Below are 17,282 nucleotides of genomic sequence, written 5' to 3'. Positions count from 1 at the left end.
GGCGCCGTTCCGCAGCAGCCAGTCTCCGAGTTGCAAATTTGGTTACTTGATCTGCTTCCTGGGGTTTGCTTTCGCTTTGCAGGGTCGCCTCCTCCAAGGCTGCTGGATGCACTTGCCGGCTGGTGATGTGACTGAGAGGGCAGAGAAAGAGGCGAAAGTAAGCAGCGATGGCTCTTTGTCATTTTTATCCTTTTGCATTTCTGGCCCGGGGAGAGGAGGACAGAGTTTGGGGTGGGGGGCCTTTTGGGGAGGGAGCCGTTAACCTTCCATGCAAAGGGAGCCCCCAGCCCCGCCCCCAAATCCCATCCCATCTATTGGTAGCGCTGGCAGGACCCGCCTTTGCTCAGTGCAACCTTTTGCATGTGTGCGCCTTTGTCTCGAAAACAGCGCAAGATCCACACCGGCTGTTTTGTGCAACGATGCTGATGATGCCCACGTTTAGCAGAAGCGCCCTTCGGCTGGCGGGGGCCACGCTGCGGCTCCAGGTGTTCAGCTCCCCCCAGAACAGATGCTGCTACTCTGGAGACGCCTACCCTTCCCCCACTAAAGCCAGGGGGGTGAAGAAGAGGGGCTATGACATCACCAGGAACCCCCATCTCAACAAGGTTAGACTAAACCTCCCTGTTCTTGCTTGGAAGCTTTTGTTCATTTTTGCACTTATTTATTTTGCTGAGAGAGAGAGAGAGAGTTTGCATGTGTGTATATCCTCTGTTAATAAAATTCTTATTTTGTCGCTGCTGTGGAGTCCACCTTGCCTAGTTCTTCCCAGGTATGTTTCCTCTTCTTGATCTCACAGTGCCGCATGAAAACTTTTATTGAAGTCTGGAAGAAGCAAGGAAACCTAACACTGTGCAACTTTTCCTGCAAACTGCTCCAGGTTTCGATTTTGTGCCCCCAAACAGCTTCCTGGTTATGATACCCATTCATACCAATATCATGGGTCCTGCTCTCATTGCTGTAGCTTGTGGATCAGCAAATCTTTTTCAGGTCTTCGTGGTCTTGGCATTATGCAAGAAGATAAGGAGAGGCCTTCTGGATCAGGCGAAAGGCCCGTCTAGGGCCGCATCCTGTTCTCACTGTGGCCAACCAGATGCCTTTGGAAAATCCAAAAGGGCCTAAGTGCAACAATGAGATTCCCAGTGACTGGTATTTGTGGGCCCATCTCCTTTGATACTGGATGTGGTAGAAAACCATCTTGACTAGTAGCCATTGATAGGCTTGTTCTCCCTCCTGGTTGTGGCAGAGAATTCTACCCTTTTTAACTATGTGATATGTGAATAAGGGGGGGGCGCGGGTGGCGCTGTGGGTTAAACCACAGAGCCTAGGACTTGCCGATCAGAAGGTCGGCGGTTCGAATCCCCGCGACGGGGTGAGCTCCCGTTGCTCACTCCCTGCTCCTGCCAACCTAGTAGTTTGAAAGCATGTCAAAGTGCAAGTAGATAAATAGGTACCACTCTAGCGGGAAGGCAAACGGCATTTCCGTGCTCTGCTCTGGTTCGCCAGAAGCGGCTTAGTCATGCTGGCCACATGAATCGGAAGCTGTACGTGGGCTCCCTTGGCCAATAAAGCGAGATGAGCGCCGCAACCCCAGAGTCGGCCACGACTGGACCTAATGGTCAGGGGTTCCTTTACCCTTTACCTATGTGAATAAGCCATGAATATTGCAACATTCAGCATTTGGGGGCAAACCCAGGTTCTGGTCTTATGAGAGAGGGAGGAGAAACCTCATTCCATCCCATTTCTCCATGTCACACACACATTCTCTGTCATGTTCCTCTGTATTGCCTTCTATTTTCCAGCCCCCACTAGTCTTAACTGCACTTATGATAACCTGCACAGGCTTTAGAATCGGATAATAAAGTGCGTATAATTCTGTCTCTCTGTACCCACCCCGCAATACACCTCCACCACCAGTTTTCTGCTAGTTACCTATTAATAGATGAATGTTTCAGATAATTGGTGTTTGTTGGGTTCACGTCATTCCAAGAGTGGATATCTGTTGGCCAAATAAGACTGAAAACACTCTGGGCTTGTTTTGGAAATAAACACACACTCATAGATGCAGTGCTGAGCATTGCTCCTGGAAAGCAAGTAGCAGCCTTGAACTAGGATTGGCCCGGGACATTTAGCTGCTGGTGTCGTCTCCCCGCTCCCCTCCCCACCCCATGCCCCCAAAGTGCACACTATTAAGTAAAGTCAAGGTGTCTTCAGAGACATCTGAAGCAGCAGATCTCCCCGACTGTAAAAAACACAACATTAATATGCTAAAGAATTAATCCCACTATGCCAGAGGTTTTCAACCTTTGGGGGTCCACAGCTCCCTTGAGCAACCATATTCTTTCTGCGGCACCCCTGTGGGGCTCAGGAGCCCAGTTATGTCACCCCTTGCCTGCAGGGCTGGCAGCCCCTCACCCCTTTTCAGACACCCTCCCTTGTGGAGTGTTCCCTCAGCCTCCTCTCTTCTCCCCTCTCCTTGGGAGTCCTCTGGGCAGCCGCAGCTGCCGCCTCTGGTCTCTGAGCTGCCCCCCCCCCCCACCTGCCCCAAAGAGAGGTGCCTCCTCACACTGCCCCACAGGGGCCTGGGAAGCACCCCCTGGCCAGCCTCAGAGGCACCATTTGCCTGGGGAGCTTGTGGCCAGGGCTGCTGCAACAAAAGCCGCAACGCAAGAGGGCATCTGAGGAAGGAAAGAGGGACAGAGGCCAGTGTTGCCTGCGACGCCCCTGACTATCATTCAAGGCACCCCAGGGTGCCACGGAACACTGGTTGAAAACCACTTCACTATGCCAAAATGGCTTCTCCCCATTTGGAGTATCCTACAAAACCAGAACGTGGGTGGCGCTGTGGGTTAAACCACAGAGCCTAGGACTTGCCGATCAGAAGGTCGGTGGTTCGAATCCTTGCGACGGGGTGAGCTCCCGTTGCTCGGTCCCTGCTCCTGCCAACCTAGCAGTTCGAAAGCATGTCAAAGTGCAAGTAGATAAATACTGGCGGGAAGGTAAATGGCGTTTCTGTGCGCTGCTCTGGTTTGCCAGAAGCGGCTTAGTCATGCTGGCCGCATGACCCGGAAGCTGTACGCCAGCTCCCTCAGTCAATAAAGCGAGATGAGCGCCACAACCCCAGAGTTGTCCACGACTGAACCTAATGGTCAGGGGTCCCTTTACCGTTACCTTTACCGGACCATGAATTATGGAGTGTCCTGCGGCCACTAGCATCAGACAAATGCAGGATGCTTCAAGATTGGAAGCAGTGTTAGAAACTCAGGTATATAAGCTAGGCGCCAAATGGTTCCTTAAGCCAGGGTTACCGTCTCCAGAACAGAATGTGTTGTTGCCATGTTTGGACAAGGCAGTTCTAAAGTCTTATTTCCCAATAGGACTTTTTGGTTCCTGAAATTCATTCTGATTGTGCAGATAAAACATAACTGATACATAACTCTACAGGATGTGTTGCTAGTACAGTCATTCCTTAGATCTCAAACGCCTTGGCTCCTGATCAAATCGACTCCCGAACAAACAAAACCCAGATGTGAGCATTCCAGTTTTTGAACATTCTTTTGGGCGCCAAATGTCTGATGGGGCTTCTGTGGCTTCCGATTGGCTGCAGGAGCTTCCTTCAGCCAATCAGAAGCCAAGCCTTGGTTTCAGAACGTTTTGGAAGTTGGACTGACTTCCGGAACGGATTCTGTTTGACTTCCAAGGTACAGCTGTATGTGAAAACTATATGCGCTTTCAGATGGTGTAGACGTCTGGCACCATCCTAGTACCTGGGCATCTGCATTGGGTCACAAGTGCAGGTGCAGAATAAAATCTGTTAATCCTGCCCTGCCTCCCCTGGAATTAAGGTTTTGAGAGTTTGAACACCCACCCTGAAGCAAGTTATTGACGATGAGACCATGACATCTGTGGATGCCAGACTACCATAGGAATGAGAAAGCAGGTCCCAAATTCTTCTTCTTTGCGTTTATTTTTCTCTGGGCAGATAGCTGCATTTTTTATTTATTCATCGCATTTATAACACCCCTCTCCTTCAAGGGGCTCAGAGACACGGGTCCCCTTCCCAATTTTATCCTCGCAACAACCCTGTAGGCTAAGGTTGAGAGACTGAGACTGGTCCAAGGCCACGTTGTGACAGTCCTGGCTGAGTAGCGGGTGGGGATTTGAACCCTGGTCTCTTGTGGTTCCCCCACTAGGACCTGAGACAGGATTGCTCCCCTCTTTACTGTTGGTGGGAGCTGTGCCTTAAGTCATCTCATTTACCCAGCTAAACACCTTTCATTTCTTTCTGCAGGAGGTGTAATTTATGTACTTTGGAGCAAAGCTTTCCCTATCTTTTGGAGAACTGCCACTGCTAGCTTTGCAGACACACAGTTCAGCAGTCAGCAGTTTTCCCTTCCTTTTTTAAAAAAAAGAACGTGACAGGATATCGATATCAAGTGACTTGCCAACTGTGGGGTTTTTTTTGCAAATAGGTCTGCTCTGTGCAGCCACCCAAAGTGTTGCAGCAGGAAAGCAATGCAGAGCCAAACATTTAGATTATGTGCTATTATTATTTATTAAATGTGTATACAGTGGTACCTCGTTTCTCGAACGTAATCCGTTCTGGAAGACCGTTCGGCTTCCAAAACGTTCAAAAACCAAGGCGTGGCTTCCCATTGGTTGCAAGAGCTTCTTGCACTCAGTGGAAGCTGTGTCACACGTTCGAGTTCTGAAAAGCGTTCGAAAACGGAAGCGTTCGAAAACGAAATGTTTGACAACAGAGGTACCACTGTACAGTGGTACCTTGGGTTAAGTATTTAATTCGTTCTGGAGGTCCGTTCTTAACCTGAAACTGTTCTTAACCTGAAGCACCACTTTAGCTAATGGGGCCTCCCACTGCCGCCGTGCCGCTGGAGCACGATTTTTGTTCTCATCCTGAAGCAAAGTTCTTAACCCGAGGTAATATTTCTGGGTTAGCAGAGTCTGTAACCTGAAGCGTATGTAACCCAAGGTACCACTGTACTGCCATTCATCCCTAGATCAGTGGTTCCCAAACCTTTTCAGACTCCTTGGCTCCATAAACCCATCCCCAATGCCCACTGCTCCATAAATATAAAGAATATTATTCAAAATAGAACAAATGGACCTAAGCCATATGATATCATATGGGTGATACTCTGTTGTGTCTCATCAGTGCAAGGATTTCCACTTAATACAATGGCATTTCCCTCCTTGTTCATGCTTTTTGTGCCCCATGCCCTCCCCAGATTTGCTTCACAGTGTCGGGGGGAACCCCTACAACAGATTTAGGGGGTGCACAGGGTGAGGAGACAGTGGGAGAAGGTTCTGTTGCACAAGTGGAAAAATTTGCGCCCATGGAACGTTCTCCTTAGTGCTGCAGTGCATCGTAATGGTTAGAGTTGTCAGACTAGGACACTCAGCCATGAAATTCACTGGGTGACGTTGGGCTGGCCATTTGGTCTCAGCCTAACCCAACCTCGCAGGGTCGTTGTGGGTATTCATTGAGCAAGGGGGAACCATGTAAACTCCCTCGAGCTCCGTGGAGGGAAAAAGTGTGGTACAAATGCAATAAATAGATAAATAATGCATTGGCTTCAACCCAGAGGGTTTGATCTTGAAAATGACTAGCATGGGATGCAGCCCACAGTCGTGTTTTCTTGCTAGGGGCCTGTGCTGTTGGTTTTGGGTGGCAGGATCAACCTCTGTTGTGCAATAGTGGAGCTGTGAGCAAAAGGATTTAGAAGTTGTTTTAACAAATCTGCGGCTTCTGGAAGAGGGGCTTTCCTTGTCTAAGCAAAATCAAGGTTGGATAAGGCTGAATTAACAGCAGTGTTTTGCATGGCAAGTCCCTGCTTTCGTTTCCTATTTAGTGACATGTTACCAGTGCAACTGTCAAAACTTGGAGTTCACCACTGTGGTTCGCACCTGAATGCCTTCTCCCTCTGCTCTGGAAGAGGTTAACTTGGGGACAGGCCAGAAGGGAGTGCGGTCCTTGGGTTGCAAAAATTTGCGTCACCCCTGCTGTAGCTATAGATCAGGTTTCTGGTGTTCATCAGTATGCGGATGATACCCAGCTCTACCTCTCTTTCAAATCAGAACCAGTGAAGGCGGTGAAGGTCCTGTGTGAGTGTCTGGAGGCGGTTGGAGGATGGATGGCAGCTAACAGATTGAGGTTGAATCCTGACAAGACAGAAGTACTGTTTTTGGGACACAGGAGGCGGGCGGGTGTGGGGGATTCCCTGGTCCTGAATGGGGTAGCTGTGCCCCTGAAGGACCAGGTGCGCAGCCTGGGAGTCATTTTGGACTCACAGCTGTCCATGGAGGCACAGGTAAAATCTGTGTCCAGGGCAGCTGTTTACCAGCTCCATCTGTTACGTAGGCTGAGACCCTATCCGCCTGCGGACTGCCTCGCCAGAGTGCATGCTCTGGTTATCTCCCACTTGGACTACTGCAATGCACCCTACATGGGGCTACCTTTGAAGGTGACCCGGAAACTACGACTAATCCAGAATGCGGCAACTAGACTGGTGACTGGGAGCAGCTGCCGAGACTGTATAACACTGGTCCTGAAAGACCTACATTGGCTCAGAGTACGTTTCCGAGCACAATTCAAAGTGTTGGTGCTGACCTTTAAAGCCCTAAACGTCCTCAGTCCAGTATAGCTGAAGGAGCGTCTCCACCCCCATCGTTCTACCTGGACCAGCTGAGGTCCAGCTCCGAGGGCCTTCTGGCGGTTCCCCTCACTGCGAGAAGCCAAGTTACAGGGAACCAGGCAGAGGGCCTTCTCGGTAGTGGCGCCCGTCCTGTGGAACGCCCTCCCACCAGATGTCAAAGAGAACAACAACTACCAGACTTTTAGAAGACATCTGAAGGCAGCCCTGTTTAGGGAAGCTTTTAATGTTTGATGTATTACAGTATTTTAATATGTTTTTGGAAGCCGCCCAGAGTGGCTGGGGAAGCCCAGCCAGATGGGCGGGGTATAAATAATAAATTATTATTATTATTATTATTATTATTATTATTATTATTATTATTATTATTTCTTCTCCAACCTGATATCTTCCAGAAGTTGTTGGACTCCCATTAGCCCTGGCCAGGATGGGCGATGGCAAAGGATGATGGGAGTTGTAGTCCACATTGGGGAACAGATGGTATCTACACACACAGGCACACATACTACCTAGTTTAGTTTAGGATCTCCAAGCAGTTATTAGTAGAAGAGTTTGGATTTGATATCCCGCCTTTCACTCCCTTTAAGGAGTCTCAAAGCGGCTAACATTCTCCTTTCCCTTCCTCCCCCACAACAAACACTCTGTGAGGTGAGCGGGGCTGAGAGACTTCAAAGAAGTGTGACTAGCCCAAGGTCACCCAGCAGCTGCATGTGGAGGAGTGGGGAAGTGAACCCGGTTCACCAGATTACAAGACTACCGCTCTTAACCACTACACCACACTGGCTCTCTGGCTCACTGACTATCCCTGGCTCACACTGGCTCACTGACTATCCCTAGTCTATGGACCCTAGGGATAATTGAAAGACCAGTTCAATTCATAGACGAATTACCATGCCTGCAATATTCATATTTTTTCAAAAATAAAATAAAATTCCACTGCTGCACTGAACATTTTTATCATCTCATTTTACGAAAAATAAAAATAAATTAAAAATGATGTCAGCGTGCAATTTAGAAAATTGGGCTAAATGAACCACAGAGTCCTTTCCTTTCCAAGCTGTTGGCAACGCTCATGGTGCATGAATATTGGCATTTCAAAGAAGGCCATTGCCAGGGCGGGTCAAGTCTGTGGTGGCCAAGAGGAAATCTTTGAGGGCTGAGTTGTCATAGATGGGGCACAAAAGAGAGCTGTTCTTGCTGCTGGAAGGGTTCATTGGGTGGTAAAAAAAAAGAAAGGAAGGAAGAAAATGTTTCAGTAGAGGAGCCAAAGGCCAAATCCTGTCCTCAGTGGAATCCGTTCTCTGTTTTTGAAGTTCATGCTGTGAATGCTAATGCTTCTTACATAACCTTGATAAGAACACTTTACCCTATAAGTACCTGTAGAACGGGCACTGTTTCAGGTGAGCCACATAATACACCTTCCGTATTTGATCTTTTAGCGTGGCAGCGCCTAAACTTTGGAACTCCCTGCCTATAGACATCAGGCACTCTTTTTGACACCCACTAAGAAGGCTTTTGTTTAGGCATTTCCATCCAGATATGTAGATTGCTGGCATGAGTTTTGGTTTGGTTTTTTAGCTTTTTTGTTTTTTTAAATATATCTTCATTAATTTGAAATAAATTTATGAGAAAACAGACATACAAGTAAACAAACAAACATACAAACAAAGAACAGAAAAAACATAAAAAACAAACAAACCACCACACTATAAGATAGTAAAGGTAAAGGTACCCCTGCCCGTACGGGCCAGTCTTGCCAGACTCTAGGGTTGTGCGCCCATCTCACTCAAGAGGCCGGGGGCCAGCGCTGTCCGGAGACACTTCCGGGTCACGTGGCCAGCGTGACAAAGCTGCATCTGGCGAGCCAGCGCAGCACATGGAAACGCTGTTTACCTTCCCGCTAGTAAGCGGTCCCTATTTATCTACTTGCACCCGGGGGTGCTTTCGAACTGCTAGGTTGGCAGGCGCTGGGACCAAGCAGCGGGAGCACACCCCGCCACGGGGATTCGAACCACCGACCTTTCGATCGGCCAGCCCTAGGCGCTGAGGCTTTTACCCACAGCGCCACCCGTGTCCCTCACACTATAAGATACAAGAAGATTAATATAATTATCATCATATATACTCCTGATACTGAACACAATTCTAAAACTTATAGAGAAGAAATTTAAAACTGACTTCCAATTAATCTCACTGTACTTTATCTACCCATTACTTTCTACCGCATATATTTCTTATATAATTTTTTTTTTACCCTCCCTACAAACTTATATTTATACAATACATGGATCAGTCTAATTCTGCCAAGATGTTTCCTTTTATTCCATAGTTTTTTAGCTTTTTGTTTTAGCTTATTGCACCTGCCATGCAACCCTCCCCAGAATGTTGCTTAGGATGGGATGTGGCCCTCGGGCTTAAAAAAAAGTCCCCCCCCACTCCTGCACTGTGCGGAAATACGAGCTGTTAAAATGGGTGCCTCTGTGTGATCACAGCCGGGTCATGAGCTTGGGGGCAGCAATGCATCCTCCTAGATGCTACCACAAGTGGTGGTGATTGTAAGTGGTTGCTGGCTATTATGAACCAGCCCATCATAAAGGCTCCAGGAAGTGAAGAGGTCTCATTGAATCATAGACTTGTAGAGTTGGAAGGGACCCTGATGGCCATCTAGTCTAGATTTTGATCTCCCTAACCTCACCCAATGGACCAAGTTTGGACCACCCACATGTGATCATAGAATAGAATCATAGAGTTGGAAGAGACCACAAGGGCCACCGAGTCCAACCCCCTGCCAAGCAGGAAACACCATCAGAGCACTCCTGACATATGGTTGTCAAGCCTCTGCTTAAAGACCTCCAAAGAAGGAGACTCCACCACACTCCTTGGCAACAAATTCCACTGTCGAACAGCTCTTACTGTCAGGAAGTTCTTCCTAATGTTTAGGTGGAATCTTCTTTCTTGCTCCGTGTCCGCTTCTCTGGAGCAACAGAAAACAACCTTTCTCCCTCCTCTATAGTTGGTCTGCAAGGGTAAGGGGTGAGAGTGACCAAGCAGGACTGAACTCCCTATACTGAATCAGTTGGAAGGGACCTCAAGGGTTGTCCAGTCCAACCCCCTGCAATGCAGGAATCTCAACTAAAGCATCCATGACAGATGGCTATCCAACCTCTGCTTAAAAACCTCCGAAGAAGGAGAGTCCACCAGCTCCTGAGGGAGTCCCTTCCACTGTCTAACAGTTCTTGCCTTCAGAAAATTCTGCCTGATGTTTATAGCCAGAATCATTCTTGTAACTTGAAGCCATTGGTTCGGGTCCTACGCTCCAGACAAGCTTGTTCCCTCTTCCACGTGGCAGCCCTTGAGATATTTGAAGATGGCTTTCATATCTTCTCTCCGTCTTTTGTCTCCTCTTTCCCAAGTTTGTTGTTGTTTAGTCGTTTAGTCGTGTCCGACTCTTTGTGACCGCATGGACCAGAGCATGCCAGGCACTCCTGTCTTCCACTGCCTCCTGCAGTTTGGTCAAACTCATGCTGGCAGCTTCGAGAACACTGTCCAACCATCTCGTCCTCCGTCGTTCCCTTCTCCTTGTGCCCTCCATCTTTCCCAACATCAGGGTCTTTTCCAGGGAGTCTTCTTATGAGGTGGCCAAAGTATTGGAGCCTCAGCTTTACGATCTGTCCTTCCAGTGAGCACTCAGGGCTGATTTCCTTCAGAATGGATCTGTTTGGTCTTCTTGCAGCCCATGGGACTCTCAAGAGTCTCCTCCAGCACCATAATTCAGAAGCATCAATTCTTCGGCAATCAGCCTTCTTTATGGTCCAGCTCTCACTTCCATACATCACTACTGGGAAAATCATAGCTTTAACTATATGGACCTTTATTGGCAAGTTGATGTCTCTGCTTTTTAAGATGCTGTCTAGGTTTGTCATTGCTTTTCTCCCAAGAAGCAGGCGTCTTTTAATTTCCCAAGTTAAACATACCCAACTCCTTCAACCATTCCTCATAAGGTTTGGTTTTGAGACCCTTGATCATCTTGGTCGCCCTCGTTTGTACACGTCCCATCTTATTTATTTATGGAATTTATATATCGTCCTATACCCGGGGGGGTCTCAGGGCGGTTCACAGAAACACACAATATCCTCCTTAAATTGTGGCGCCCAGAACTGGACGCAGGATTCCAGGGCACCAAAATTCATCTGGAATCTCTGCAAGAAAGGAATTAAGTATTGCACAATGCAAAAACCTCTTGGAGATCTTGGCGTGGATGAGGCCCGTGCAGCTGTGTTTACATCCTCTGAGATCTGAGCGATGACTCAGCTCCTTGTGGGGTGGCAGGGCGGCAAGTGCGAACCAGCCCCAAGGTTACTCTGCCCCGTGGTGGTGCTGACTCAGCACTTGGTTGGAACGATTAAACGCCACCGCCAGGCACTCCAATTGACAAATTATGTGGAACAGGCCTGGATTTAAGGCCTATATCATGGGTGCGGATCCTCTTTCAGCCTGAGGGTCAGATTTGCACCCTGCCAACCTTCCCAGGGCCAAATGCATCCTTTTTTATGCTTAACACCTAAGCCCATCTTTCATGGAAGCCGCTCTGGCTGATTTCATAGTCACTGCTGAGTAACTGTGCCAGGGATGGCTTCTCAGAAGACATCTTCTCAAAGGCAGGAGGGCTTTGCCAGTTGTGCTTAATTTAGCGGCAGAAAACCCCTTATGCATGGGAAACTGCACAGCTTTGCAGAAACGGCGAAGCTGTTAACAGCACGGCGATGGCAATTGTTAATTGGATGCTAATTGCTGAGGAAGTAAGTGGGGGTTATTTATTAGACATGCTGTTCTTTTCAGCCTAGATTGGCTCCAACAGCAGCTCACAATTAGAAGGCACATCCCAATACAATTATAGATGAGCTATGCAGAGATATATGTTTGTTAGAGTCATGTTGGGGAACCTGAGGTCTAGTGGCGGCCGTTCTGTCTGGCCCAGTGCCGGATTTACGTATAAGCTAAACAAGCTGTAGCTTAGGGCCCCACTCTCTTGGGGGGCCCCCAAAAAAATTAAAGGGGAAAAAAACCTGGATGTACAGTTCCAAAATATGAGATAAAAAACAAATAAAACCTATATACAACAACAGTGTTTTGTGTTGTGTAGGCTCCCATGATGTAAGTAATGGGCCCCGCCTGCTAGCCTGCTCCCTAAAATATCACTGGTTTGCTCATTTCTATATATAGGATGCCTACATTCTGCATGGACTGTTATGTGCGAATAGCTTTAGATACCTATTTGTTGCTGTTGTTTAGTCGTGTCCGACTCTTCGTGACCCCATGGACCAGAGCACACCAGGCACTCCTGTCTTCCCCTGCCTCCCGCAGTTTGGTCAAATTCATGTTAGTAGCTTCAAGAACACTGTTCAACCATCTCGTCCTCTGTCGTCCCCTTCTCCTTGTGCCTTCAATCTTTCCCAACATTAGGGTCTTTTCCAGGGAGTCTTCTCTTCTCATGAGGTGGCCAAAGTATTGGAGCCTCAGCTTCAGGATCTGTCCTTCCAGTGAGCACTCAGGGCTGATTTCCTTAAGAATGGATAGGTTTGATCTTCTTGCAGTCCATGGGATACCTGATACCTATTAGGTCCATATATTACCATATAGCATATATTCAACACACACAAAAATGACAATTTGTTATTGACAAAGGACAGCTGGACATATATAGGGCACCATTACCTTCAGTAGCTTAGGGCCTCCTCAAACCTAAATCCAGCCCTGGTCTGGCCCTTTGCTGGGCATTGCTGGGCTATGTCTCTCTAGTGCCCAGGATTCTTTGGGGGGAAGCCATGCCTGTGGGATCACAGTGTTTTAAATGCAGAATTCCACTGAGCTTCTTGGGCTTGCCGATCAGAAGGTTGGCAGTTCGAATCCCCGCGACGGGGTGCGCTCTCGTTGCTCGGTCCCTGCTCCTGCCAACCTAGCAGTTCGAAAGCACACCCAAAAAAAGTGCAAGTAGATAAATAGGTACCGCTCCAGCAGGAAGGTAAACAGTGTTTCTGTGCGCTGCTCTGGTTTCACCAGAAGTGGCTTAGTCATGCTGGCCACATGACCCGGAAAAACTGTCTGCGGGCAAACGCTGGCTCCCTCGGCGTGTAAAGTGAGATGAGCGCCACAACCCCAGAGTCGTCCGTGACTGGACTGTCAGGGGTCCTAGAATTCCAGTGAATTCTTTGTGTTCTTGTGAATTCCAGTTTTTCCTGAGCCTGGACACAGGCAAAATACCCTTTAATTCCCTCTTTCGTGCTTCAAATAGCTATAGAGGCTCTATCAATGTGTGAGCCCAGAGTCCCTAGGAGTGAGCTCCTGAGGGTGGGAGGCCTTGAAAGAGCCTGTGTTGAGGGAGGGGAGGTGATGAAAGACCCCTTTGTGTGTGATGTGGGTGTAACTTATCTGAGGGAGACAATTTTGCAGCCTGTCAGACCTGTTCAAAGTTAGTTGCAGAGGAGAGGATTATGGAGAATGACATGGGACTCATGGTGGGTGTTTTCATTCTGGGTTAATTAGGGTCTTGAGATTTCTACTCTTTGCTGTGTCACAGCTGGAAAGGATTGGGGAAAGGGGGGAGGCGGAGAAGGGGAATACTTGCAGCCCCGTGGAAAGAGGCAATAAACAGTCTCAGATTATTTCTCAGGCATTGCCAGAATTCCTATGTGTTGCCTCATCGTATCCTGCTGCCTAAACTGCAGCATGATTGACATCTAGGGTACTTGCGGACGAGACCATCATCTAGACCTTTATTTGCGAAACTCTGTTGCTGCATTCTTGTTTAGCTCAAACCAGAGTCACATGCAACAGCAGTTGCTGCGCAGAGCATTTTGTTCCTTTGGCAGGAATCCAGATGGCTCCCATGAAGAATCAGATTGGTGTGTTAAGCTGGGCGTGTGTTTTTAATTCTAAAAATCCTCGTGTCTTGGCCCATACTCCTAAGAGGCTGGTTGCCCTCCTCTCTTTCAGTTCCTTCCTCCCCCCACCCCCATAGTTTCAGGTCAAATCCACACCCTAGCTTTAAAGTACAGTGGTACCTCTGGTTAAGTACTTAATTCATTCTGGAGGTCCGTACTTAACCTGAAACTGTTCTTAACCTGAAGCACCACTTTAGCTAATGGGGCCTCCTGCTGCCGCCGCGCCACCAGAGCCTGATTTCTATTCTCACCCTGAAGCAAAGTTCTTAACCTGAAGCACTATTTCTCGGTTAGCTGAGTCTGTAACCTGAAGCATATGTAACCTGAAGCGTATGTAACCCGAGGTACCACTGTACGTCTAAACCACAGTAACAGTTCCCCCGAAGACTCATGGGAACTGCAGTTTACCCCTAGCAGAGCTGCAGTTTCCAGCACCCTTAACAAACTACAGTTCCCAGGATTCCTTGGGGGAGGGAACCATAACTGTTAAAGTGGTATAAATGCTTTAAATGGAGGTTGTGACCTACTGTATCTGTTAATCAGGGATGCGGGTGGCGCTGTGGTCTAAACTACTGAGCCTCTTGGGCTTGCCAGTCGAAGGGTCAGCACAGGCTTCCTCAACCTCGGCCCTCCAGATGTTTTTGGCCTACAACTCCCATGATCCCTAGCTAGCAGGACCAGTGGTCAGGGATGATGGGAATTGTAATCTCAAAACATCTGGAGGGCTGAGGTTGAGGAAGCCTGGGTCAGCAGATCGAATCTGTGTAACAGGGTGAGCCCCCGTTGCTTTGACCCAGCTCCTGCAAACCTAGCAGTTCTAAAGCATACCAGCGCGAGTAAATACAGTGGTACCTCGGGTTAAGAACTTAATTCGTTCCGGAGGTCCGTTCTTAACCTGAAATTGTTCTTAACCTGAAGCACCACTTTAGCTAATGGGGCCTCCCGCTGCCGCCATGCAGCTGCTGCGCGATTTCTGTTCTCATCCTGAAGCAAAGTTCTTAACCCAAGGTACTATTTCTGGGTTAGTGGAGTCTGTAACCTGAAGTGTCTGTAACCCGAGGTACCACTGTAAATAGGTACCGCTGCAATGGGAAAAGAAACAGCATTTCCATGTGCTCTGGCATTCATCACAGTGTCCCGTTGCACCAGAAGTGGTTTAGTCCTGCTGGCCACATGACCCAGAAAGCTGTCTGTGGACAAACACTGGCTCCCTCAGCCTGAAAGCAGAGATGAGTTTCGCACCCCATGGTCAAATTTGATGGTACTTAACCATCCAGGAGTCCTTTACCTTTTACCTTTACCCAGGGTCATTGTTAAAAGACAGCCCAGAACACTCAGGACGCAAGTCCTGTGCAATGGACCCCAATCTCTTGCCTCTCCCCCTTTTAAAAAACTTTTTTAAAAACCCCTCAAATTTCCTTTACTGTGCTTATAGGGCAGCTGAGCATCCTGCAGATTGCAGCACCAGTGAGACCATCTTAATTTGTCTGGGCCCCAAGCCACATTCAATGTGCCGAGCCCAGAAAACCCTGTTGGCACCTGAGAGCTCAAAGCAAGCCCTGATGGTGAGGGGCAGAGCTCATTTCTCGGTGTTCCTGCATTGCAAATATAATGCAATAAATTGCATGTATCTAAGATGGCTGTCTCCAACCTGGGAAGCAGGAGTTTATGAGAGCTGTAGTCCAGAATGTCTGGTGGATGAAAGCTGACCTAGGATCACCACACCTGTAAAGGACATTGCTGATATTATTATTTATTAAATTTATATATAGCCCTTCATTCGAAGATCGCAGGGCGGTATGCAACACAGAAGCTCTGTTGCTTGAAGAAACGATTGTTTTGTGCTACTAGATATGCCTTGGCTGGTTTTATACGTAATGTTGCTTGCTTGAACTGCATAATTATATAGTGCCCGGATACTTTTATTAATTCATTTCTGCCCTGCCAGCCTGGCTTCAAAGAGCTCTTTGCACATCTGCCAGCAAATAAAAATGAGAAGCTGTAAACTTCCTTTCTGCGCCGCCTAGAAACTGTTAAAAAGCATGAAAGAGCAGACAATACAGAGCACAGAAGCAGCAATAAAATACGTCTCAAATCGCTTCCCAGAAACTGATAAACATTCAGCCCTAAGTAGACTCCCGCAATCTTCCTGGATTCTAAACCAAGGAACCCACGTAATCCTGTAAGTCTTTCCAAATGAGTTTGTTTATTGTGCCCTCCTGATATATTTCGTACTTAAATGCAGCTGCAACATAAACTTTACCCAAAGGACCTCTGGCTAGTCTCTGATATTCCCGAGAGAAGCACCACAGCTCAGCGACAGAGTGTTTGCATCACATGGAGAAAGCCCTGGGTTCACTCTGTGGCGTCTCCAGATAGATTCTCATCTGAAATCTGCCCGTCAGTGCAGACAGTAGAGAAGCAAGATCAGTGGTTCTCAACCGCTGGGTCCCCAGATGTTGTTGGACTACAACTCCCATCATCCCTGAGCTCTGGCCTTGCTAGCTAGGGGTGATGGGAGCTGTAGTTCAACAACATCTGGGGACCCACAGGTTGAGAAAGGCTGAGCTAGATGGACCAATGGTCAGACTCCGTATAAGGCAGATTCCCTGGTTCCTATGTTGCCAGAAAGGCTTTCATAGGGCAGTGGCAGCTGTCTCTCCTACATGGAGATGCTAAGGACTGAAGCGGGGACCTTTTTCATAGAATTGTAGATGATGATGATAATAATTTATTATTTATACCCCACCCATCTGGCTGTGTTTCCCCAGCCACTCTGGGCGGCTTCCAACAGAACACTAAAATACACTAACCTAAGTGTGCATGCACACGAAAGCTCATACCAAGAACTAACTTAGTTGGTCTTTAAGGTGCTACTGGAAGGAATTTTTTTTTGTTTTGACTATTAAACATTAAAAGCTTCCCTAAACAGGGCTGCCTTCAGATGTCTTCTAAAAGTCTGGTAGTTGTTTTTCTCTTTGACATCTGGTGGGAGGGCGTTCCACAGGGCGGGTGCCACTACCGAGAAGGCCCTCTGCCTGGTTCCCTGTAACTTGGTTTCTCGCAGCGAGGGAACCGCCAGAAGGCCCTCGGCACTGGACCTCAGTGTCCGGGCAGATCTGGAAGGACCGCGAGGGTCATCTCGTCCAACCCCATGCAATGCAGGAATCTTTTGCCCAACGTGGGGCTCAAACCCACAACCCTGAGATCAAGAGTCTCATGCCAAAGCAAGTGCTCTATGAGTAAGCTACAACCCTTCCCTTGTTTTTCCATGGTTAAATGAACTCTGCAGCCTGTTGGCAACCTCTGGTGGTGCATGTGCTGGCTCATTCTGGTCCAGTTTGGATGGGAAGGCATGGACACCCCACCTAGAGCAGGGGAGGAAGAGTGAGGCTAATGGCTGAGCCAGCATTCACTTCTTTGGTTCATACAGTGATCATGCACAGGAGTGGGCCATATTCCTTTTCTTTTCTTTTTTGCGGAGTGAATTTGTATTTATTTATAAAAATATTTATATCCTGCCATATCATTTTTTTAAAAAGAGCAGTTTACAACAATATACATATTTTTTTAAAAAAATTGAAACTTAAAAAAATTTAAATCAGAGACCGTCACCTTACTATTATGCAAATATGTTTTCTTAAGGGCCTGCGTGAGCTTGACGGCACAGAAA

The 17,282-nt window shown here is 47.9% G+C and overlaps 1 protein-coding gene across 2 annotated transcripts in view; it reads left to right on the top strand.

Annotated features, from left to right (window-relative positions):
- Positions 1–17,282, top strand: part of ME3 (malic enzyme 3) — a 94,593-nt gene continuing 77,311 nt past the window's right edge. For both annotated transcript variants that reach the window (XM_028726014.2, XM_028726013.2), the window contains exons 1-2: positions 1–157; positions 388–605. In XM_028726014.2, the coding sequence (XP_028581847.2) occupies positions 420–605 (186 nt within the window). In that variant the 5' untranslated portion in view covers positions 1–157; positions 388–419. The remainder of the gene's footprint in view (positions 158–387; positions 606–17,282) is intronic.

The sequence above is a fragment of the Podarcis muralis genome, chromosome 4, assembly GCF_964188315.1.
Source record: "Podarcis muralis chromosome 4, rPodMur119.hap1.1, whole genome shotgun sequence".
Taxonomy (NCBI): Eukaryota; Metazoa; Chordata; class Lepidosauria; order Squamata; family Lacertidae; genus Podarcis; species Podarcis muralis.
Note: the sequence above shows the minus strand (reverse complement) of the source record. Positions and strands in the feature narration are given on the sequence as shown.